At 45.6% G+C, this 24,706-nt stretch overlaps 1 protein-coding gene across 3 annotated transcripts in view; it reads left to right on the top strand.

Moving 5' to 3' along the window:
• Window positions 1–24,706, top strand: part of OLA1 (Obg like ATPase 1) — a 199,587-nt gene that overhangs the window by 34,740 nt on the left and 140,141 nt on the right. For all 3 annotated transcript variants that reach the window (XM_034785649.1, XM_034785648.1, XM_034785647.1), the window contains one exon: window positions 6,718–6,845. In XM_034785649.1, the coding sequence (XP_034641540.1) occupies window positions 6,718–6,845 (128 nt within the window). The remainder of the gene's footprint in view (window positions 1–6,717; window positions 6,846–24,706) is intronic.

The raw sequence follows: 24,706 nt of genomic DNA, 5'->3' as shown, positions 1-24,706 counted from the left end.
GTCCCTCTTCAGGGACCCTTCTCACGAGCAACTTCTTATACAGGAGGTTTCTACGCTCCTGGCCATGGGGGCCATAGAGGAGGTTCCGATAGAGTTAAAGGGCAGGGGATTTTACTCCCGCTATTTCCTGATCCCCAAGTCCAAAGGAGGTCTACGGCCCATCTTGGACTTGCGCGGACTCAACAAATTCGTAGTAAAGTTGAAGTTCCGCATGGTCTCTTTGGGGGCCATTATCCCTTCCCTCGATCCTGGAGACTGGTTCGCCGCCCTCGACATGAAAGACGCATACTTTCACATCTCAATTTACCCACCTCACAGACGCTTCCTGCGATTCGTGGTAAACACGGTGCACTACCAATTTGCAGTCCTTCCCTTCGGCCTATCCTCGGCCCCAAGAGTGTTCACGAAATGTATGGCTGTCGTGGCAGCGTACCTTCGTCGACAAGGGATACAGGTGTTCCCGTACCTAGACGACTGGCTGGTGCGCGGTCGCACCAAGGAGCAAGTTCAAGCTCACGTCCACAGAATAGTGCACACATTCAACGAGTTGGGCATCCTACTCAACAAAGACAAATCCACTCTAGAACCTACCCAGAGAATAGAATTCATCGGCGCAGTTCTAGACTCCAGACGTGCACAAGCCATCCTGCCAGACAACCGCTTTGGCACCATCACGAACCTCATTCAAGGGCTCAAGGCCTTCCCAACTACCACGGTGAGGTCGTGCCTTACCCTGCTGGGTCACATGGCTTCATGCACGCACGTAACCAGGCATGCCAGACTTCGGCTTCGCCCACTTCAAACCTGGGTGTCATCAATATACCGTCCACATCGGGACAGCCTGAACATGGTGGTCACGGTCCCGAACTCGATCCTGGCCTCCCTCACCTGGTGGCTAGATCACAATGTGGTCTGCGAGGGGATGCCATTTCACGCCCCACAACCCTCTCTGCACCTGGTCACAGACGCGTCATCTCTGGGTTGGGGCGCCCATCTCAACGAACACCATACCCAAGGCCTGTGGACTGCATCCCAGTTAGCCCTGCACATCAATGTTCGGGAACTGATGGCGGTGCGCCTGGCGTGCCAGGCATTCCTCAATCTCCTACGTGGCCGCTGTGTGTTAGTTCTCATCGACAACACCACGGCCATGTTTTACATCAACAAGCAAGGAGGAGCACGTTCGTCAATTCTATGCCAAGAGGCCATTCGCCTGTGGGACTTCTGCATCGCCCACTCAATCCATCTCACGGCATCGTTCCTCCCTGGAGTCCAGAACACTCTAGCGGACCGACTCAGCAGGTCCTTCCAGACGCACGAGTGGTCTATCCGTCCGGACATCATACATTCCATCTTCCAGAGGTGGGGGTTTCCCCAGATAGACCTGTTTGCATCTCGAGACAACAGAAAGTGCCACGTGTTCTGCTCCCTACAAGGTCGAGCTCCGGGCTCCCTCTCGGATGCGTTTCTCCTTCCCTGGAAAGACCACCTGTTTTATGCCTTCCCTCCGTTTCCTCTGGTCCACAAGGTACTGCTCAAATTGCGCAGAGACCAGGCACAGGTAATTCTGATCGCTCCAGCGTGGCCGAGACAACATTGGTACACCACACTGTTGGAACTCTCGGTTCAGACACCGATCCCGCTTCCATTATGTCCGGATCTCATATCTCAGGACCACGGTCGGCTGCGTCACCCCGACCTGCAATCACTCCACCTCACGGCGTGGCTGCTCCATGGTTCACCCAGGCAGAGCAGCAATGCTCGCACTCTGTCCAACAGATTCTGCTGAGCAGTAGGAAGCCCTCAACACGCACCACGTACCTGGCCAAGTGGAAGCGGTTCTCCTGTTGGTGCGAACAACGAGCCACGTCCCCGTTGCAGGCACCCATTCCTCTCATATTGGAATATCTCCTCTCCCTAAAACTGCAAGGGTTGGCGATATCTTCAATCAGAGTTCACCTGGCTGCTATATCAGCCTTTCACCCCGGGGAACTCGCGTCCTCGGTATTCTCTAACCCGATGGTCGTTAGATTCCTCAAGGGCTTAGACCGGACGTACCCACAACAGCGTCAGCCCGTCCCGACGTGGGACCTTAATCTGGTCCTCTCCAAACTCACAGGTCCTCCATTCGAACCACTAGCCACCTGTTCACTTTTGTACCTGTCCTGGAAGACAGCCTTCCTCGTAGCCATCACCTCAGCAAGGCGAGTTTTTGAACTCAGGGCGCTTACATCCGAGCCCCCTTATACAGTTTTCCATAAGGATAAAGTGCAGCTTCGTCCACATCCTGCCTTTCTCCCTAAGGTGGTTTCTCCATTTCATATCAACCAGGACATATTTCTCCCGGTCTTTTATCCCAAACCACATGCCACTCGCCAGGATCAACGTTTGCATTCCCTGGACGTAAGAAGGGCCCTGGCCTTCTATATTGACCGCACAAAGCACTTTAGAAAGACGACGCAACTCTTCGTTGCAGTGGCCGACCGAATGAAAGGCTCACCGGTCTCCTCACAACGCCTATCCTCCTGGATTACGTCTTGCATCCGGACTTGCTATGACCTGGCAGGTGTCTCAGCACCGCACCTCACCGCTCACTCCACGAGGGCCCAAGCCTCCTCGACTGCTTTCCTGGCACATGTTCCGATCCAGGACATTTGTAGAGCGGCGGTTTGGTCATCAGTCCACACGTTTACAGCTCACTATGCACTAGTGCAGCAGTCCAGGGACGATGCTGCCTTCGGATCAGCGGTTTTGCACACAGCAATGTCTCACTCCGACCTCACCACCTAAGTTGGGCTTGGGAGTCACCTAATGGAATGGATATGAGCAAGCACTCGAAGAAGAAAAGACGGTTACTCACCGTTGTAACTGTTGTTCTTCGAGATGTGTTGCTCATATCCATTCCAAACCCGCCCCCCGTCCCCACTGTCGGAGTAGCCGGCAAGAAGGAACTGAGGGGGCGCCGGGTCGGCTGGGGTATATATTCAGCGCCATGAAGGCGCCACTCTAGGGGGCTCCACAGCCGACCCGCCGGTGTTGCTAGGGTAAAAATCTTCCGACGATCGTGCACGCGGCGCGCGCACACCTAATGGAATGGATATGAGCAACACATCTCGAAGAACAACAGTTACAACGGTGAGTAACCGTCTTTTCCCTCAGCCTCTCCTCATAAGTCATGTGCTGCAGACCCCTAATCATTTATGTTGCCCTCCGCTGGACTCTTTCCAATTTTTCCACATTCTCCTTGTAGTGTGGGGCCCAAAACTGGACACGGTATTCCAGATGAGGCCTCACCAATGTCAAATAAAGGGGAATGATCCCGTTCCTCGATCTGCTGGCAATGCCCCTACTTATACAGCCCAAAATGCCGTTAGCCTTCTTGGCAACAAGAGCACACTGTTGACTCATATCCAGCTTCTCTTCCACTGTGACCCCTAGGTCCTTTTCTGCAGAACTGCTACCTAGCCATTCGGTCCCTAGTCTGTAGCAGTGCATAGGATTCTTCCGTCCTAAATGCAGGACTCTGCACTTGTCCTTGTTGAACTTCATCAGGTGTGTTTTTTTTGGCCCAATCCTCTAATTTGTCTAGGTCCCTCTGTATCCGATCTCTACCCTCTAGTGTATCTACCACACCTCCTAGTTTAGTGTCATCTGCAAACTTGCTGAGAGTGCAGTCCACACCATCCTTCAGATCATTAATAAAGATATTAAACAAAACTGGCCCCAGGACCGACCCTTGGGGCACTCTGCTTGAAACCGGCTGCCAACTAGACATGGAGCCATTGATCACTACCCGTTGAGCCTGACGATCTAGCCAGCTTTCTGTCCACCTTACAGTCCATTCATCCAGCCCATACTTCTTTAACTTGGCGGCAAGAATGCTGTGGGAGACCATATCAAAAGCTTTGCTAAAGTCAAGGAATAACACATCTACTGCTTTTCCCTGATCCACAGAGCCAGTTATCTCATCATAGAAGGCAATTAGGTTAGTCAGGCACGACTTCCCCTTGATGAATCCATGCTGACTGTTCCTGATCACTTTCCTCTCCTCTAAGTGTTTCATAATTGATTCCTTGAGGACCTGATTTTTCCAGGGACTGAGGTGAGTCTGACTGGCCTGTAGTTCCCCGGATCACCTGTCTGTGGCAGCTGGAAGCTGCAGGGGAGGGCCCCTCCCCCCATGGCGTCTGGGAGCTGCAGGGTGACCATATTTCCCAAAGAGAAAACGGGACACCCCGAGGCGTCCCCCTCCCCCGTCGCAAGGCTGTCGCCCATCACTGGAACCATGCAGGGAGCCCCCTGTCGCTGCTGTTGCCTGTCACTGGAACCCTGCTAGGGGCCCGCTGGCTGCCAGCTCCAGAGTCCCGCAGCCCCTGGGAATGAAGCAGAATGTCACGCAGGCCTCTCAAAGTCAGTTTCCCTGTCTTCCATGACCTCCATGACATAAACGTAGCCTTGCTTGTAATGTAACGTTTTTTTCAGTTTGCTCCCTAAAAATGGGGTCCTGTTGGAGGAAAGAGAGTATGTGAGCATGTAATTAGAGAGTGCTTAGTAATGCATATGCATAAGGGTCCCGAATTAATATTGCTCAACCAGCCGTAATTCTAGCATTTTCTAAATTTTGTTTGACTTTGAAACTTTAGATTCTTTTAACATTGTTTGGGTTTTTTTGTCCATGATATGGACCTCTAGGTCTGATTATGCTGTTAGTGTACTAGAGAATTCCCTTTTGCGTATGGGAATCCTAATCTGGTTGCTTAAATATGTTTTAACTTTTCATGCTGCTCGAACCCTACAAAGCAGACTTACGTGGGACAAAGGATCTGGTCTTAAATGCCTGACCTTATATATATTATGTCTGAGTAATAAGGTTTGTATGAGTTTGTTTTTCATGGAAAAAAAATCTGAAAGGTTATATAAACTTTGGGTTATATAACCCTGGGGGGAGGGCTAGCTCAGTGGTTTGAGCATTGGCCTGCTAAACCCAGAATTGTGAACTCAATCCTTGAGGGGGCCATTTAGGGATCTGGGGCAAAAATCTGTCTGGGGATTGGTCCTGCTTTGATCAGGGGGTTAGACTAGATGACCTCCTGAGGTCCCTTCTAACCCTGATATTCTATGATAATGCCCTTCCCTGTCTTTAGATCAAGAGTGTATCTCTTTAGACAGTCAAGGATTCAAATTCTTGTAACATTATGTTCATGAAAGGTGACCAGAAGAGAGGAAAAAACAGATTTGTACATTTTTCTTTGTGTGTATAAAAAAGTTTGAAAAGCTTAAAATGCTTGTGTTTACCTTAGAAATATCAGGAATGTAAAGTTTTCTCTTCCCTGGTTTGCGAAAGGATTTGGGGAGTAAGATATGAATTAGGATGGCTTTCCACCCTTAGTTGAAAGGGTGTGAATGCTGAATCCCTAACAAAATATTTTTTGTCCTTACAGTTTTAGGTGTTTCAATACAGTAACTCCTCACTTAACATTGTACTTATGTTCCTGAAAAATGCGACTTTAAGTGAAACGATGTTAAGCAAATCCAATTTCCCCATAAGAATGAATGTAAATGGGGGGAGATTAGGTTCCAGGGAAATTTTTTTTTTTTGCCGTACAGTACTATAGTTGGGAGGTATGCCCCCACTCCACACAGGCACAGTCCACTGGCACTGGAGGCAATGAGGCAGGCAAGGAGGCTGAAGGTGCTGTAGGCTAGGAGAAACACGTTGTGCAGCAGCAGCGGAAGCTTCCGCTACTCTGCAAGCATCAGGGGAGGGGGGCTCAACCCTCGGCCCGCCCATGCCACCCCTTCCCCCCCAGCCCCCACCCTTAACCTGCCTCTTCTTCCCCCCTCCCCCTTTACTTCGCACGCCATGTACTCGCTCCTCCCTCCTGCCCGCGGCAATCAGCTGGCTTGCAGTGTTCAGGAGGCAGGGGGAGGAGCGAGAACTTGGCATGCAGGCTCCCCTCTCCTTTCCCTGCCTCTTGCCCACAGCAATCAGCTGGTTTGCGGCATTTGGGAGGCAAGGGAGGGAAGCGGAGCCCGCGCACTGAGTCCTCGCTCCTGCTCCCTCTTGAACGCTGCAAGCCAGCTGATTGCTGCAGGCAGAAGGTGGAAGGCACTGATCCGCGGGGTCTGCCGGCGAGCGGGAGGTGCTGGGGGGGCATAGGGGTGCTAAATGGGGGCTGCCAGCTGTGGACAAAGCAGGCAGCAAAACGATGTTATAGCGAAGCATTGCACAACTTTAAATGGAACATGTTCTGTAATTGAGCAGGGACGTAAGAGCGAAACAACGTTAAGCGAGAGGGGAGTTACTGTATTTAAAAATTGAAGGTTTTAATATTTAAAAAACAAGCCGGACTATTTAAAAAAGTTTGAATAAAAATTGCTTGTCTTAATCAAATCCAAGATTTTTCTGAGGTTAAACCTACTAGTTATCTATAGAATTTATCAGGAAAAATAGTAGACAAGACTTGTATTTAAAGTGCATTCAGAAATTTGTGTCTCATTTTATATCTATAAAAATATACAAATCAGGCCACCTTTATACATCAAAAACAAGCAAAAGAGGACAAAAGACAACTGTTTCTTTTACAGACCTATTTTAAAAAAAGAAATAGAGCCCATATTAACCTCAGTACTTCGTAGTATTTTGGATTTCTTTTTGTGCTAAATAGTTTTAGTTGATATTGTTTAGTAATGAAACCTTTAACTTTTATCTTTCAGCAAGATTCCAGCCTTTCTGAACGTAGTGGATATTGCTGGTCTTGTGAAAGGAGCCCATGCTGGCCAGGGCCTAGGAAATGCCTTTTTGTCTCATATTAGCGCCTGTGATGGAATCTTTCATCTGATGCGTATGTAAATTTGTTAATTTATGTGAACTATTTAGCTTAAGAATAATATTGTAACGTTTTGTTGGACAAAAACTATACAATCAAGTAGAAAATGTCCATTTAAATGGGAACAAATTGCTTCAGTTATACAGCTGATGCTTATTGGGATTTTTTTTTCATACATGATTTTGAGAATTCTCCCATTCTCAGATATGTCGTGACTTATTTACTCTTGGTGGCATTGTTTGGTGTTCCAACAAATGTAACCATGAACTGATTTTTTGGGTTTGCAGTAACTTTCTGTTTTTCTGGGGGAGGCTGAGAATGGAGGGATATCTTTAATTTCACAAACGAGGAATGAAAAGTGTTAATGGAAGGCTGAACAGTGTGAGGGGAACTTTGTGGTGGTATATAAACTGTTACAGGACTACTTCCATATCTGTTCTTTCTGATCTCTGAGTGCATCTCCTCCGCTCTTGGGACTCTCTCATTCATTTTACCTGGCACAGGGATGGAATTTCACTGTTCTCCCACTCTTAGCTAGGGACCATGGCTACAGTAGCTAGTGTATTAGCTGTTTTTACTCTGACTGAGTTTGGGCACCTGCAGTTCTTCTCTTTGGGAGTCTGTGGCCAGTGGGATATGGTGACAAAACAGCCTTCTTAAAGAAAAAGTATTGTTTATTTTGTAGCAGGAACAAATTTGTTACAGAAAAGGATTTTAAAACAGTCTACCTACATGTCTGTTTTACTTAGTCTGTCATACCATCATGTGACCTAGGCAGGCTTAGCTTCTCTAGACCCCCCCCCACTTCCAGCAGGCTCGTGTGTCTGAGTGAGTCTTGTTTTCCCCTGTTGCTCTCCTGTGCATGTCTCTCTTTCTCTTTTAACCCTGGTATGGTTTCTTTGTTTTCCTGTGTTTGGTGGTTCCTGGTCATTCCTGGCCAAAAGGAAATTTGTGGGTTATCCGGAGATGGAGGCAGAATCATCAAAGCTAGTAGTTCTTATTTTGTCCCTTAACTCTTAAGCACTTGCTGAGAGGTGATTGCCTGGAGCCATTCTTCTTCCTGCCTGTATTTGAGATGGGTCCCTATTGAGTTAAAACTAGTATATACATACGGTCAATACCATCCAAATAGTCAGACCAGTGTTCAGTATTCATAAATTTGCAGGGCAGCTCCTCTCCTTCACATAGACTTTACAGAGTATTATGAATCCATTGCCAGTGACTTTGGGAAGGAGATAATTTCAGGTTCAAAACCCAAGTCAAGTCCACGATTCAATAGAATGCTTTGAATCTGGACACTCAGCTGTTGGAGATAGGACCTGTTAGCGAACAGGATTCCATATAGTAGATAGATGCACATATAGTAACTATATATTTCAGGGAGATCAGTCACTAAAATATTCTGGCAAACATGGACACTCAGGCATGTATCAATGTGGTAAGTTAAATTCTTGGTTTATGGAAAATTGAAACTTTGTAAATAAAATAAAGCCATTTTCAATTAAGGCATTTTTGACAGACTTTCTAAGCAGGTAGAAAACAATGGGCTAGTAATTGTAGCTTTGTGAATGTCACTGTGACTCTCACCATAGAAGCACATGTGTCTTGTGTGCAATCTCGGAATATTTTGAATAGCACTGTCTGTCAGAGCCACACGTGTGCCTTCTGCTGCCTTATGCTCCAGTGTGGGGGGAGAAAAAGGTAGAATTGGTATGAGCCTCTCTGTTTCCTCTTATGATCCAGGACATTGAGATGGAACCTGGACTGTATTCAACTTGCTTTTAATTCTGAGCTTCAGATCTCTAACCTGTGAAGAAACTTCTCTTCACGCCCTCTTTAATATCATTTTTGTTAAAAACTTTTTAGTTGAGTGCTTCCCCATCACCCAAAAGGAAATGGACAGTCATGGGGAGACCCGTATACACTTCCTTGTACGGTGGGGTAAAGTGCCTGTCATTACTAATGTCAGACTCTAAACCCAGTGGGTTTAAACCCTGCCTTTCCTGTGCTGGTCTCATGCCCTTAATCGATGGACAAGGCAGATATCTTTTCTGCCTCAGGGAAGGAAATATCCCTGACAGGTGTTCCATCTGGTGTTCACTCTTGTCTTGTACCCGAAAATGTCAAGAGTTGACACTCAAACTACTTCTTTTGGAGCAATCCACAAAGGTAGCATTTGATCCCAGAGAAGCAGACATCCTCCAAACTGGAGCCAAGGAGACTGTCATTAGCAAGTATCCTAGTTGTGAGGCAGCATACCTCTGGCTCCAGCAAGGAGAAGAAAACAAAGAGTGCCAATACTCTCTGCACCAGCATTGCCTGTGCTGACTGTGTCAACAAAGGTACTGAAGACCTTGGCAAAAATTGCTTTGGCACCAACTCCTGGGCAACGAGACCAGGTGTCATTCTCTTTGGGTGTCAAATGATACTCTCACACAAAGTGCAAACAGCTTGGAGTGGTCCATACTACTCTCCTGCAAGAAGGACTTGATATCATTGAGGACTTAAGAGAGCTTATATCGGAGAGTCTCAAGGGGTGACAGCAAGGCACCAGCAGTGAAAAAGATAAGAGAGCTTGTGGCACTGGTGCTGATGGAATCAACTGAGGAGCCACCTTCACTCCTTTTGTAACTGGAACCAGCTACAGCAGTATCAGTGCCAGAACCGCATCCAATGGCACTATCATTTCTAGAGATGTATTTCTTCTAGCTGTTGCTGGGCCACTTCTCCCTTACTTCGAGCAGGAACGGTCTCCCGAGAGACAGGAGACATACCTGAAAAATATTCTGAAAACACCCTGTATTAAGCTCCTATTCATGACTGGCCAATACCAATATAATTTGTCTACATGGCAATACTGGCCTTACTGGCGCTTGCCTTCTCAAAGGTTCCAGAGCAGAGCCCCATTACGTCTTTCAACAAAGAGGAGGCACCTGGCGAGCTTATATTGGAACCAGAGGAGCTCCCTTGTGAAGGAACAGTCATAGCTTGGGAGACGCATCAACTTCCCTCCCTGCCTAAAGAATCCTCCTTATCCCCAATATCGGCCATGAGTGATTTTTGGGCATATCAATAACTGCTCTTGGGGGTAGTTGAAACTTTGGACAAAGGTGATCCTAGAAAATATGCACAAGCTGTAAGATCTCCTCAGCTTCTCAATAATTGCCCAATCAATGAGGAGACACTGGACCCTGCAAAGGGTCTATGGTGCATCCTGGCCTTACCACCTCCGGCTTTGAAGTGAGTGGAAAAGTGTTACCAAGTCTCACCTAAAGGCTTTTGAGCAGTTCTCTGTGCATCTGACAGCCGGGTCCCTTGTCATATCTGTGGTCCAAGAAAAGGCCAGAGCCACCAAAAGGACAAGAACACCAAGAAGATGGGCTTCTTTGGCAGGGTTTCCAGTTCTGCATCACAAACTACTAGGCCCTTTCATGAAGTACAATTTCCTAATGTGGGAAAGGATGACTCCCTTTCACTCTTGACTTCTGCAGGCATGCAGGGAGAATCTGAGACACCTCAAGGTAAGGCAGATGGTAGCCAGAACAGTGCGACAAGTTGCAATGGACATGTCTGACACAGCTGCGCAATCCAAGGAGATAGTGATCACAATGTGCTGGGCCTCCTGATTACACACAGCCAAAAGAGGTCCAAGCAACAATTGAGGATCTACTCTATGAGGGTAAAGTGCCTGAATGGATGAGGCACTCTATATTCCCTTAAGGATTTGAGGATGACACTGAGATCTCAGGGAATTTTATGCTCCAGTGCCATACCCTAGCACCTTCTGGTATCTGCTACCTCAAAGACCAAGAACACTCTGGTTTCCAACCAGAATATCTGCTGAAAAAGACCACGCTTTTACAGTTTCAGGGTAACTGCACCTCTAATCTCCCTCTGTGGTCCTTTTTGAGGAATGCCTGCTCACTTCTCAGACCTCTAGCTTTCACCTCTTTCTGGGCAAGGACTTGCATCCTACCCCTTCTGACTGGGAGTTTTATGCTGCAGTCCCTCCGCATGTCACTGTGATTATCCCAAGCAGGTCTGATAAAAGTCCAGCCTCTGGTCCTTAGTTTCTCTCTAATGACAATGCTAGTGTTTACTAGTGACCACACAGATTTTCCAGACCAGAATATGTTTGTTTACAGATAAGAAGCATACAGACAAAACACATTCAAGTGCATGTCTTCATAATGAACACCAATAAAAGTTTATTGGTTTCCCTTGGTAAGGATAATTCACCTGGGAGTGGAAATTGCTATTTCTGTGGCAAAGGTCTAACTGTCACTGGACAGATTCCATGAGAACCTGATGTCCAGGTTGGTAAGGTTTACAAGGCCACTCTGTGTCTACAACTACTGGGCTTCCTGTTTTTTTGTATAGGAATCATCCCATGGCAAGGCCTCATATAAGGTGTCTCTAAGCCTTTCTCTTAAAAGTGTGGAAACATTCACTGCAAGGCATGCAAGATCAGGTACTGATTCCATACCAGTGCCGAACCCTCTAAAATGGTGGACAATTCCAGAGATCATTCACAGGGGTTTTTCCATATGCCTTCCAGGCCCATGGGTACTCACAATTGATGCCAGTCTGTGGGAGAGGGGGGTGCATCTGGGGCACAAGAGAATGCAAGGTATCTGGAACTCCAGGGAAAGGAACCAGAATATCAACCTGTTGGTCTAAACCAGGGGTGAGCAAAGTTCAGCCCGTCGGACCATTTAATCCAGCTCTTGAGCTCCCGCTGGGGAGTGGGGTTGGGAGCTTTCTCCGCTCTGGTGTTCCAGCTAAGGAGCGGGGTCAGGGGCTTGCCTTGCTCTACTCCATGTGGCTCCAGTAAGCAGGAGCAGCCAGAGGGCTCCGCATGCTGCCCCTGCTCCAAGTGCCAGCTCTGCACCAGAAATCGTGGCCAATGGGAGCTGCGGGGGCGGTGCCTGTGGATGGGGCAGCGCACAGAGCAGTGTGGCCTCGCCTCTGGAGGGGGGATGGGCCACTGTTTCCAGGAGCCACTTCAGGTAAGTGCCGCCCATATCCTGCACCCCTGAGCCCCCCCTCCCGCCCCAGCCCTGATTGCCCTTCAATTCTTTTGATCCCAGCCCAGAGCACCGTCCTGCATCCCAAACTCCTCATCCCCAGCCTTACCCCCCATGCACCCCAATCCCCTGCCCCAGCTGAGAGCCCCCTCCAACCCCTTCCATTCCACCCTGGAGCACCCTCCGGCATCCCAAACCCTCATCTCTAGCCCCACCCTAGTCTGCACCCCCAGCAGGAGCCCTCATCCCCTGGGCACCCCAATCCCCTGCCCAAGCCAGACCTCCATACAATTTCCATACCGGGATAGGGCTCTCATGCCAAAAAGTATGCCTGCCGCTGGCCTCGACTGACAGCTCTGAGCTCATACTAAGGTTCCAGTTACCTAGAGGAGGATTATGTTCTGGAGCAGTTGGACAACTCAATCACTGTGGCCTGTATGAACAAATACGGGGGAACAGGGAGAGTAACTCTATGTGCAAAAGCAATGGAAGTAATGGAATAGGTATAAAAGAACTGAAAAGGCAGTCTGGCTCAGCAGATGCACAGACAACAACTCAGAGTGGTGCCTAAATCAGGAAGTCTTCACTCGGATCTCACAGGCATTCAGCCTCTTGGTAGTTGACCTGTTTGCCAGTCACAAGAACACAAAGCGGTTAAAGTACTTCAGGGATGCAGATCCCAGGGCTCTGGAGACTGATGCTTTTTCACACAGATGGCCACAAGCCTTCCTTTATGCATTCCCTCCCTTTCCACTTTTAGAAAAGGGGGGTCCAGAGTATAAGGCATGAAGAAGCAAAGTGATAGTACTAGCTCTGCATTGGCCAAAGAGACCATGGCTCTCTGATCTGATAGAATTGAAATTAGAATTACCATTGAGACCAGACATCCTTTACCAAGGCCCTTTCTCTGTCCTGACCCAGATTGTCTGACAGTCTGGCTATTAAGAGGGAAGTGTTAGCTGCATTTGAGCTATCCTCCAAAGTGATCAGACTCTCTTCTCCTTCAGGAGAACTTGCACACTAAAGGCCTGCTACGTCATAGAATATTAGGGTTGGAAGAGACCTCAGGAGGTCATCTAGTCCAATACCCTGCTCAAAGCAGGATCAACACCAACTAAATCATCCCAGCCAGGGCTTTGTCAAGCTGGGCCTTAAAAACCTCTAAGGGTGGAGATTCCACAACCTCCCTAGTTAACCCATTCCAGTGCTTCACCACCCTCCCAGTGAAATAATGTTTCCCAATATCCAACCTAGACCTCTCCCACTGCAGCTTGAGACCATTGCTTCTTGTTCTGTCTTCTGCCATCACTGAGAACAGCTCCATCCTCTTTGGAACCCTTTAAATCCCCCCTCACTCTTCTCTTCTGCAGACTAAATAACCCCAGTTCCCTCAGCCTCTCCTTGTAAGTCATGTGCCCCTGCCCACTAATAATTTTCGTTGCCTTCCGCTGGACTCTCTCCAATTTGTCCACATCCCTTCTGTAATGAGGGGACCAAAACTGGACGCAGTACTCCAGGTGTGGCCTCACCAGTGCCAAATAGAGGGGAATAATCACTTACCTCGATCTGCTGGCAGTGCTCCTACTAATACAGCGCAATATGTTGTTGGCCTTCTTGGCAACAAGGGCACACTGCTGACTCGTATCGAGCTTCTCCTAGGTAATTCCTAGGTCCTTTTCTGCAGAGCTGCTGCTTAGCCAGTCGGTCCCCAACCTGTAGCGGTGCATGGGATTCTTCCGTCCTAAGTGCAGGACTCTGCACTAGTCCTTGTTGAACCTCACCAGATTTCTTTTGGCCCAATCCTCCAATTTGTTCAGGTCATTCTGGACCCTATCCCTACCCTCCAACGTATCTACCTCTCCCCCCAGCTTAGTGTCCTCTGCAAACTTGCTGAGGGTGAAATTCATTCCATCATCCAGATCATTAATAAAGATGTTGAACAAAACTGGCCCCAGGACCGGCACCTGGGGCACTCCGCTTGATACCGGCTGCCAACTAGATATCGAGCCGTTGATCACTACTCGTTGAGCCCGACAATCTAGCGTCTTTCTATCCAGCTCATAGTACATTCATCCAATCCATACTTCTTTAACTTGCTGCCAAGCATACTGTGGGAGACCATATCAAAAGCTTTGCTAAAGTCAAGATATATTACATCCACTGCTTTCCCCATAATCCACAGAGCCAGTTATCTCATCATAGAAGTCAATCAGGTTGGCGAGGCATGACTTGCCTTTGGTGAATCCATGTTGACTGTTCCTGATCACCTTCCTCTCCTCCAAGTGTTTCAAAATGGATTCCTTGAGGACCTGCTGCATGATTTTGCTGGGGACTGAAGTGAGGCTGACCGGTCTGTAGTTCCACGGGTTCTCTTTCTTCCCTTTTTTAAATATGGGTACTATATTTGCCTTTTTCCAATCGTCCAGGACCTCCCCCTATCACCACGAATTTTCAGAGATAATGGCCAATGGCTCTGCAATCACATGGGCCAGCTCCCTCAGCACCCTTGGATGCATTAGATCTGGACCCATGGACTTGTGCATGTCCAGCTTTTCTAAATAGTCCTTAACCTGTTCTTTCACCACTGACTGCTGCTCACCTCCTCCCCATACTGTGTTGCCCAGTGCAGCAGTCTGGGAGCTGACCTTGTTTGTGAAGACTAAGGCAAAAAAAAAATTGAGTACTTCAGCTTTTTCCACATCATCTTTCACTAGGTTGCCTCCCCCATTCAGTAAGGGTCCCTGTCATAACTATAAAGGGAAGGGTAACAGCTGTCCTGTGTACAGTACTATAAAATCCCTCCTGGCCAGAGACTCCAAAATCCTTTTCCCTGCAAAGGGTTAAGAAGCTCAGGTAACCTCGCTGGCATCTGACCTAAAGGACCAATAAGGGGACAAGATACTTTCAAATCTTTGGGGGTGGGGAAGGCTGTTGTTTGTGTTCTTTGTTTGGGAGGGTGTTCGCTCTCGGGACTGAGAGGGACCAGACATCAATCCAGGTTCTCCACATCTTTCTAAACAAGTCTCTCCTATTTCAAACTTGTAAGTAAATAGCCAGGCAAGGCGTCTTAGTTTTCCTTTGTTTTCTCAACTTGTAAATGTACCTTTTACTAAAGTGTTTATCTTTGTTTGCTGTACTTTGAACCTAAGACTAGAGGGGAGTCCTCTGAGCTCTTTAAGTTTAATTACCCTGTAAGGTTAATTTCCATACTAATTTTACAGAGATGATTTTTACCTTTTTCTTTAATTAAAAGCCTTCTTTTTAAGAACCTGATTAATTTTTCCTTGTTTTAAAATCCAAGGGGTTTGGATCTTGATTCACCAGGAGTTGGTGAAAGGAAGGAGGGGAATGGTTAATTTCTCCTTGTTTTAGATCCAAGGGGTTTGGATCGGTATTCACCAGGAGTTAGTGGGAGGAAGGAGGGGAATGGTTAATTTCTCCTTGGTTTAAGATCCAAGGGGTTTGGATCTGTATTCACCAGGGAATTGGTGAAGGTCTCTCAAGGCTACCCAGGGAAGGAAATTAGCCTTGGGATGGTGGCAGCGGACCAGAGCTAAGCTGCTAGTTAAGCTTAGAAGTTTTCATGCAGGCCCCTACATTTGTACCCTAAAGTTCAAAGTGGGGATACAGCCTTGACAGTCCCACACTTGCCCTGACCACCTTCGTGTTGCTAACATACCTGTAGAAACCCTTCTTATTACCCTTCACATCCCTTGCTAGCTGCAACTCCAATTGTGCCTTGGCCTTCCTGATTACACCCCTGCATGCTCTAGCAATATTTTTATACTCCTCCCTAGTCATCTGTCCAAATTTCCACTTCTTGCAAGCTTCCTCTTTGTGGTGTCAAGAATACAATAAAAATCCCAAGGAGCCTGGTAATATATCCACAATGAAGTATGTAAACAAGGATTCTCTCTTCCCTCTCAAAGAAGCAAGCAAGCTATGAAACCGGTACCCTCTTAACTCTGATAGAATTCTGTCTCTCTGCTGAAATCCATGAGCAGTTCAATATTCTACAGGTGTATGAATCTGGTGATAGACCTGTTTGCCATCAAGGACAGTGCCAAGTGCCCTAACTTCTGTTCTGGGGGAGGCATGAATCCAGGATCCTTTCCAGGTGCTGCTTGTTTGTTTGTTTTGTTTTGTTCCTCACCATTGATTCTGTTCATCCCCAGCCTGATTGCTAAACCCAGAGAAGTCTGGGCCAAACTCATTCTTAGTTCCCTATTGGGCAAGGCAGTTCTGGCTGACAGACTTACTGCAGATGTCCATGCAGCCATAGATCAGGCTGTCAGCTCATGCTCCTCATTCTCGCTATCTTGAAGAAGATACTGCTTGCTTTGCTGGTCACCTATAATGTGATCCACAATTACACATACTCAAAGAAAGAACAGTTACTTACCCTACAGTAACTGTTCCTTTGGGATGTTCCTTTGGGATGTTGTAGTCAGTATGGCTCCCACTGTCCCTCCCCACTCTGTCTTTTATGCCGGCATACGGGAGCACAAGGTGGCACAGGGCACGTGCATGGCCCCAACAGACAATGCTAAACTTCTACTCTGATATAATGCAGTCCTTGGGAGCCAAAAAATCTCCTTATAGGTGAGACCGCGTTGTATCGGGTTCGGTCTGGTACGGCGTACCGGAAAGTGCCGGTATGCTGTGCCGGACTGGACCGGCTTCCCCGGCGGTGATTTAAAGGGCCCGGTGCTTCAGCTGCTGCAGGGAGCCCCAGGCCCTTTAAATCCCCACCCGAGCCCCGCTGCCAGAGCTCCAGCAGTGATTTAAAGGGCCTGGGGCTCCCTGCAGCGGCCAGAGACTCTGGCCCTTTAAATCACCACCCGGGGCTCTGGCAGCTGGGCTCGGGCGGTGATTTAAAGGGCCCGGGGCGCCACACAAATTCGGATGTAACATGGTAAAGCAGCGGCGCTCGGGTGGCCCTTTAAAGGGCCCGGGCTTCCCGCTGCTTTACTGCGTTATATCCAAATTCGTGTTATATCGGGTCGCGTTCTATCGGGGTAGAGGTGTATTTAAAAGATTCTGAGCTCACACGCCAGAGGCACATGTGCCTCTGCAGTGGAATCCACACTGACTACAACATCTTGAAGAACCAGTTAATTTAGGGTAAGTAACTGGTCTTTTAATGATGGAACATATCACATGAAGGTAGAGGGCCAGATCCTCACTTGGGTAAATTGGTGTAGGTTCATTGAAGCTGACTTACTTCAGCTGAGGTCCTGGCTCAGAATCTGGAGGCCTTACTGATATGTGAACTGATGTGTAAATATTCATAAACTGCTTGAATATTGCTTGAGATGCATTTGTTATCATTAGCAAACAAAATACATATGTGAAACTACTTTTCTTCAAGGTAAGTATATTGCCTCACTGCTTTATACAATCTTGTTTTAAACCATGTAGTCAACTATAGTTGTAATCATGCTCAAGATTTTTGAAATCTTGTTTTACAGGTATCCTTAATGCACTTTTGTTTGTTGGCAAGATATTCTGAGGTATTGCAGCAGTTATGAAATGATTGTTGCTTTATGTCTTGTTCACTCCCAGGGAGAAAATAAGGTAGTGCTGGTGCCTTTTAGATGATATCATCTCACTTTTTCTAGCCCTTCTAGCAACAAAAATGAATGAAGTTGGGTTATATGATTCTTTTTTAACCAGAATTGAAGTCTGTTAGACTTTAAGGTGTGCTGATTGCTCTGTAGACATGAAGAACTTCTCAAGTAATATCTAGGGGTATATTTATTTCTAATTTGAAAAATTAGACTATAGTAATGCAAATTAGTTTGGATATGAGACATCAAGTTTTTTTCCTAATATAAGCTACATATTTTTTTTTTTTTGTACTTTTCCCATAATGCTGTAGGGAAAAAGTGATGTGGTACTAGTAGCTGGAGAGAGAGAGACTGCATTTTTCCTATTCTTTTTCCTATAATTTTGTTGCAACAAATTTGGGGTTAATTGGCAAGAATATTTTACATACATGTCATATATGTGAAATTGGTTTCAGTACTAGGAACTCACAGTGTTTGTACTCAAATATATATTTGGTCATCTCAACAAAATATACAATGTTTCCAAAAGGGCATATTTTTTTAAACTTGTTTCAGTTAATAGTGTTAATACATCTGAACCATCACAGTGGCTAGATGAAAACTTATCAGTTTTTATAGAAAAATGAATTTTTAATTACCTGAACCTATCATTTAGAACACAAGCATGCCAACCATTTGACTTGCAGTAGGGGGAAGAATTAAAACCGTGGCTTGAAAGTAAATGGTTCTAGTAGTGTATCTTATAAACATAAATTTAAGCTCCCTTTTTAAAATCTAATTCAGTAAATATAAGGAAGAATAAAAATTAGTTTTAATTATTGCTGAAGGAATCTGTCCCACAGCACTTTTTTACTGCAGTGTTACGAGAATACAAAATCTTTGTTCTCACCACTTAGTATGAAAATGTGAATATAAGTATTTAAGGATTAAAAGAGGACTCTAGACACACAATACCTGAAATTGTGTGAACTCTTTAGATATGTTAACCAAAAAAAAGCACTTGTGTATGTGTGTGGGCAAAGATCTGCAAGTTACACAAAACAGAGTCTGAATGTGAAAACACAGGCAAACTATACTTTGAAAAATTCAATTAATAGTCAGTTTTTAATCTCAACAAAAATGCATAATTGTTAGTGGATACATTAGTCATTTTTAGCCAAGACAGAATCTCCATTTATTTACACTATGCAGTCTCATTCCATTTATTTAGGGGAGTGCAGATTGAACGTGGGGAAACCATTACTGTAAAAAATACCCATGACCCTTATTTTTTAAAAAAGTCAGATCATGCAGAATAATTTTAAACCTAATAACTCAATCCAATCAAGTCTTTTAAAATATCAACAGAGTGCATATGTTGAACTCAAGGGAGTGTCTCCATGTCACATTACAGGTTTCTTCTGGAACAGCTGAAGCACTACAGTTTTGTTTTAAATGTAATCACTAACAGCTTTTATAATGGCAAGTGGGTTTTCTACAGAGAATACTCTGTTTCGCATAGCTGAGTGTTGGGTTACCTTGTTGATAGTTGTCAGAGAAGCATCCGTTGGTGGAATTCTTGATGCCCACAGAAGCCTGTGAACCGTGACCCAGCCCCAATCTGCATTATTTCTGCCAGATTACAGCATTTACATGCACTTTTTCCAGTCCTACAGAATTTTGAAGTCCCAGCTTGTGAAGCTATTTTTTCTTTTTAAACTATTCTTACGTTAGTTTCATTCTTTCACATCTCTAACCCTATTAGAAAGGTTCATTTAGACATCAAGAGAAGCAGCAACAATTGTTTTAACTCAAAACAAAAACAGTTTTCTGGCCAAGTTTCTGGCTTCTTCCCATAGTCTCAAGACAGCATGTTTGTGTTCCCAGAGAGCCTGGAGCCAGGTTTGATGGAAGAATTATTCACTTTTCTCCTTGGGCAATCTTTTCTCCTTTTCTTAGCTGCATAGAATTACCTTGGGCAAATGAGTTTTGAAAATAATAGAAAATGTTCTTTCAAAGTCCTCTGTATGCTGACTTCCTGCTCCATTCCTTCTGTACTGAAGGATTATTGCTGTTTTGAGTTACCAACAAAAGTCATTGTTTCTCGTTGTGGGAAAATATTTTATTCCTCAAAAGAAAACTGCATCCCATATTGGATTGAGATATTTAAATAAATTAATTTATGAGGTTTGTTTCTTGTGGAGCTGTTTGCAGTGATCATTCCTTCTTTATGTTCACAGAATTTGTTCAGGCCTGAGGGATGCTTATTTCCACATCTGTCCAGTCATGTCACAGGACATACATCTTTTTTTTTATTAAATATATTTTGGTAGGAGAAAATTATTTTCCAAGCCAACTCTTATTCTGTAGGTTTTCAGCAGGTCCCTTAGTTTTCCCAAAACTACGGCAGAAATGGTGGCACACTTGAGATATTGGGTATTCTTGGTATGCTTGGATGATTATCATTAAAAGTTCAGGTGCCTCAAGGAAATCTCCTTTCTGAAAGCAGGTTGCTCTCTCTTCTGGTAACTGGACCTCAGAGTAAACAAGAAGAAGTCAGCATTGATTCCAACTCCAAAGTTTACTTTCTTATGAGCAGTTCTAGATTCATGCAAGAACATATCTTATTCTAGATAGGCTTCTGTACATTCAGGTGCAAAAAGATATAATTACTTGAGACTTTCAGGTTGTTATACAAACACTGAAGATGCTGGGTCTGGTGGCTGTTTGCATATTTATGTGATCCCCTATGCCAGATTATGAATGAAACCTCTTCATTGCTGGTTCAGGGCACATTACAAACCAAAGGTCATATGTGCAGCTGGTGCAAATCAGTGCCGCTGTACTGAAGGCACTACAAAATTCTGCACTGGCCCCAAATGTGGATAGCCTTTCCAAGTGGTTGCAAGTGCTTCTGTTGCTGATAAATTTGCTTCAATTAAGAGCGCATATTTTTGCGTAATGAAGTATGTGGGATTTGGGACACTCAGTCTGTACTAGAATAATGGTAGCTAGTCATGAATGAGCATCCACTGCAATGAAAAACAAGTTTGGGGAGAGAATCTTGCAATCTTGTGCTGAAGCCTCAAGTAGATCTTCAAGTTCATAGAAACTTGCTTTCTGGGGAAGAACTACAGCTGGCCCAAGTGCAAACAGACAATATTGCCGCAATGCATTTTCTGAAGCCTCAAAGAAAGGAGCTTTCTGGGTACTATGTCAGGGGTCTGATAAACCTTCTATTCCAGAAATGAGACTATTAGGTACAAAATACAAAATGAAGAATTTCCATTATTATGCCAGCACAAGCAGAGACATAAAATCATAGAATATCAGGGTTGGAAGGGCCCTTAGAAGGTTATCTAGTCCAACCCCCTGCTCAAAGCAGGACCAATCCCCAACTAAATCATCCCAACCATGGCTTTGTCAAGCCTGACCATAAAAACCTCTCGGGAAGGAGATTCCACCACCTCCTTAGGTAACCCATTCCAGTGCTTCACCACCCTCCTGGTGAAAAAGTTTTTCCTAATATCCAACCTAAACCTCCCCCACTGCAACTTGAGACCATTGCTCTTTCTTTGGTGGTCTGCCACCACTGAGAACAGCCTAGAGCCATCCTCTTTGGAAACCCCTTTCAGGTAGTTGAAAGCAGCTATCAAATCCCCCTTCATTCTTCTCTTTATAAGTTGTATGACAGATGCGTTCTTACTCAAATGAGATCAAGACCTTCTCTGTGTGTGAATTTTCACGGATTCATTTAGTGCCTTGACCAAGATATATGAGAGAAATATTTCGGTTGCCCTGACATGGTCATATTATTGGTGGTTCTCCAGTCATCTGGATGTGGCAGTAGAAGCTCCTGTACAGCACCAAAGTGCAGTTGAGCTCCATCTCAATAGCGAACTACTATTGGGCAAACTACGTGGGCCACATCCGGCCCGTGGGACCTTTTAATCCGGCCCTCTAGCTCCTGCTGGAGAGCAGCGTTAGGAGCTTTCCCCGCTCCAGTCGAGGAGCGGGATCGGGGGCTTGCCTTGCTCCACTCCGTGCAGCTCACAGAAGTAGGAGGAGCCAGGGGGCTCCGCATGCTGCCCCTGCCCCAAGTGCCGGCTCTGCAGCTCCCATTGGTTGGAAGTGGCCAATGGGAGTTGCAGGGGTGGTGCCTGCGGACGGGGCAGCCTGCAGAGCGGTGTGGCCCCACCTCTGGAGGGAGGATGGGCCGCTGTTTCCAGGAGCCACTTCAGGTAAGTGCTGCCGGGATCCTGGACCCCTGAGGGCCCCCCTGCGCCCCTTCCCCTCAACCCCCTGCCCTGATTGCCCTCCAAACCCTTTGATCCCAGCCTGGAGCACCCTCATGCACCCCAAACCTTTCATCCCCAGTCCCACCCCAGAGTCTGCACCCCCAGCCGGAGCCCTCCTACCCCCGTGCACCCCAATTCCCTGCCCCAGCCAGTCCTCCATACAGTTTGCATACCAAGATGTGGCCCTCAGGCCATAAAGTATGCCCACCCCTGCAATAGCAGAGTTAGTGTCTTTTGGACCAGGATTCTTATCAACTGCCGAGCAGTTGACTTACACTGTTTGTCAAGTGTGACAGAATGCAGGGGGTGAACAGGTGAGCCTGTGCTCTGATCACTCAGATGTTAACTAGTTCCCATTGAGAAAGCTGATGGGATAATTAGACAGTCAGGCTGGCTGGCTGGGATCCAGGAGGAGCCAGTTAGCCCCTCAGCCCAAGGCTAATAAAGGCAAGAAGGCAGTGCTAAGGTGAGGAGGAAGAGGGGACTAGCTCTAGTTGAGCCCAGTTATGTAGTGGCCTCGGGAGGAAGACCTGTTTCAAGTCCTAGGGAGAGAGCCAAAAATCACATTGATGATGTAAATAGACTGTTGAACAGGGATTGTTGTGGAAATAGTGGAGGGAATTTAAAATAAAAGGGTACAATGAAGGCACAACCACTGGAGCCTATGCAGTTTCTGCTGGGAAGAAGATAGGAAAGGAGCCATGCCAGATTACATCAAAGAACTACATATACTTAGGTTACAAAAGCCTCTTATGTGGAAAGCATAGGCATTGAAAGGATTTCACTGTGACCCATACATAAAGGTTTTAATCCTATTTCTTCATTGATTCAGGATGTGTTCAGCTATTTGGGTGACCTTTGAAAGAAAGGTCTGGTAGTATTATAACAAACTGTAGTCAGCTGTCATATTAGGATTCATTAGTGTTTACCAAATGTACCATTTAAATTTTTTTGAAGAGATTATTACATGCTTACGGGCCTAGGTGGGCTTCAGATACAGTTGCTCATTGCTACTTGTTTATAAAGATTCTGTTCCCCGTTTGAATTGCATTAGTTTGAAAAGCAAGCAAGTTACGTTCCTGCATTACTGATCTTTCGCTTACTGACTTCCATAAGGATAATGTGGTTTTTGGGCTGCACCAGATAATCTTTCCTGAAGTGGCTTTGTATTTTCAGTTTTCAAACTTATAACCTTGATGAGGTCTTAGCATCATAACAATCTTTGCTAAACAGATGAAGATCTGGCTCTTGTCCCAAAGAATGTAAATCTAAATTTAGATGTGATACCATGAATGAGAATAACATACAGTAGGTGAATAGGACATATGCCGATTTTTTCAATGTGCCAAGGGATGCTTGACCCCCTAGCTCTGCCCCAGGCCTGCTCCCACTTGCTCCCTTTCCCCAAGGCCTCACCCCTGCCCCGCCTCTTCCTGCCCCGTTCTGTCCCCTCTCCCAAGTGTGCCATGCCCTCGCTCTTTCCCTTTCTCCCCTCCCCAGCTGATTGTGGCAGGCGGGAGGCACTGATTGGCGGGGCCTGCCAGCCAGGGGGAGGCGCTGGGAGGGCAGGGGGGAGCTGATGGGGAGCTGCCAGTGGGTGCTCAGCACCCACCATTTTTTCCCCATTCTCCAGTCCCACAGCACCCATGGAGTTGGCGCCTATGAGGTAGGACAAGACTTGCAGATTACAACAATAACAAAAATGACAAAAGTCTTACAGGGAAGAACATTGGATTTTTGTATAATTAGTAAATTATACAAAAACTTATATATAAGTTATATGGAATAGTTTCTCTTTGTATTTATTACCCTTGAGTGCTAAACTATCTGTTTTTCAATGCAGAATAATAAAATAAATTTCAATATTGTTTCAAATATATTGTTGTTTCTCTCTCCCTCTCTCTCTCATGGGCACATTGTTATAGACATTACATATATATTAGTTCTTGCCTAAAGAGTATGAACTGAAAAGTAATTGTTTGGTATCTTTAATCAAAAAAGTAGTCATGGTCAGTAGATTCCAAATATGCAATATTGGTTTTTATTTTCAGAAGTCAATTTTTCAGAAAACTACATTTTTGGGCACAGGCCAAGTATGAAACATTTTGTTCCCAAGGTTAGATTTTTGAATTATTTTTTAAAGAAATCATTGGTGAGTGAGTGAAAATGGGAAATTTTAATTGAAACTGTTCTCTATGCGCAATAGCTTTTGCTCCTATGTTAATGCTATGGTAATATGACACACATTCTTTAAACACTTAAGTAACTGAAGCTTTGCCCAGTTTATATTTGTCTATGTTTAATTCCTGTTGAATGATTTTCATATTACTTTGCTTTTTGTAGTGTTTTAGGCACATTTGGGGGAGGGGAGGCTCTAATTGGGGTAGGAATATTTTCATTGTTGTACAATGTAGATTGTTTTACTAAGGTGGGAGCAATGTTTCTCTCAGTTGCAAAGCTTTAACTACCTTTCAACTTTACAGCAGGGTAGTCACAAGCACATATATTAAATTGCTCTCTTCTCTGCATGGTGGGTTTGAAATAGGATCCTTGGTATATGTGTTAATTTGAAGCTCCACCCTTAAATGATGTCTGATATCAGGATGAAACAAATGGTAGATTTAATAGTCCCCTCTTGATTTCCCCCTTCTCCACCCCCGCCCAACTTTGTTTTTAAACCTTTACCATTCTGAGGAAGTTGTTTTTCTAAGCTTGCTTCTAAAGCCTGTTTTCCATCATAATTCAGATTTCATCTGCCCCACTGCACATTGGAAAGCATAATCCCAACTACACATATAAAACGAGGGAGTCTACATTAGCTGTTACCACTCAGAAAAGAAATCTTGGCGTCATTGTAGATAATTCTCTGAAAACATCCACTCAGTGTGCAGCGGCAGCCAAAAAAGTGAACAGAATGTTGGGAATCATTAAGAAAGGGATAGATAATAAGACAGAAAATATCATATTGCCTCTATATAAATCCATGGTACGCCCACATCTTG

The sequence above is a fragment of the Trachemys scripta genome, chromosome 11, assembly GCF_013100865.1.
Source record: "Trachemys scripta elegans isolate TJP31775 chromosome 11, CAS_Tse_1.0, whole genome shotgun sequence".
NCBI lineage: Eukaryota > Metazoa > Chordata > Testudines > Emydidae > Trachemys > Trachemys scripta.
Note: the sequence above shows the minus strand (reverse complement) of the source record. Positions and strands in the feature narration are given on the sequence as shown.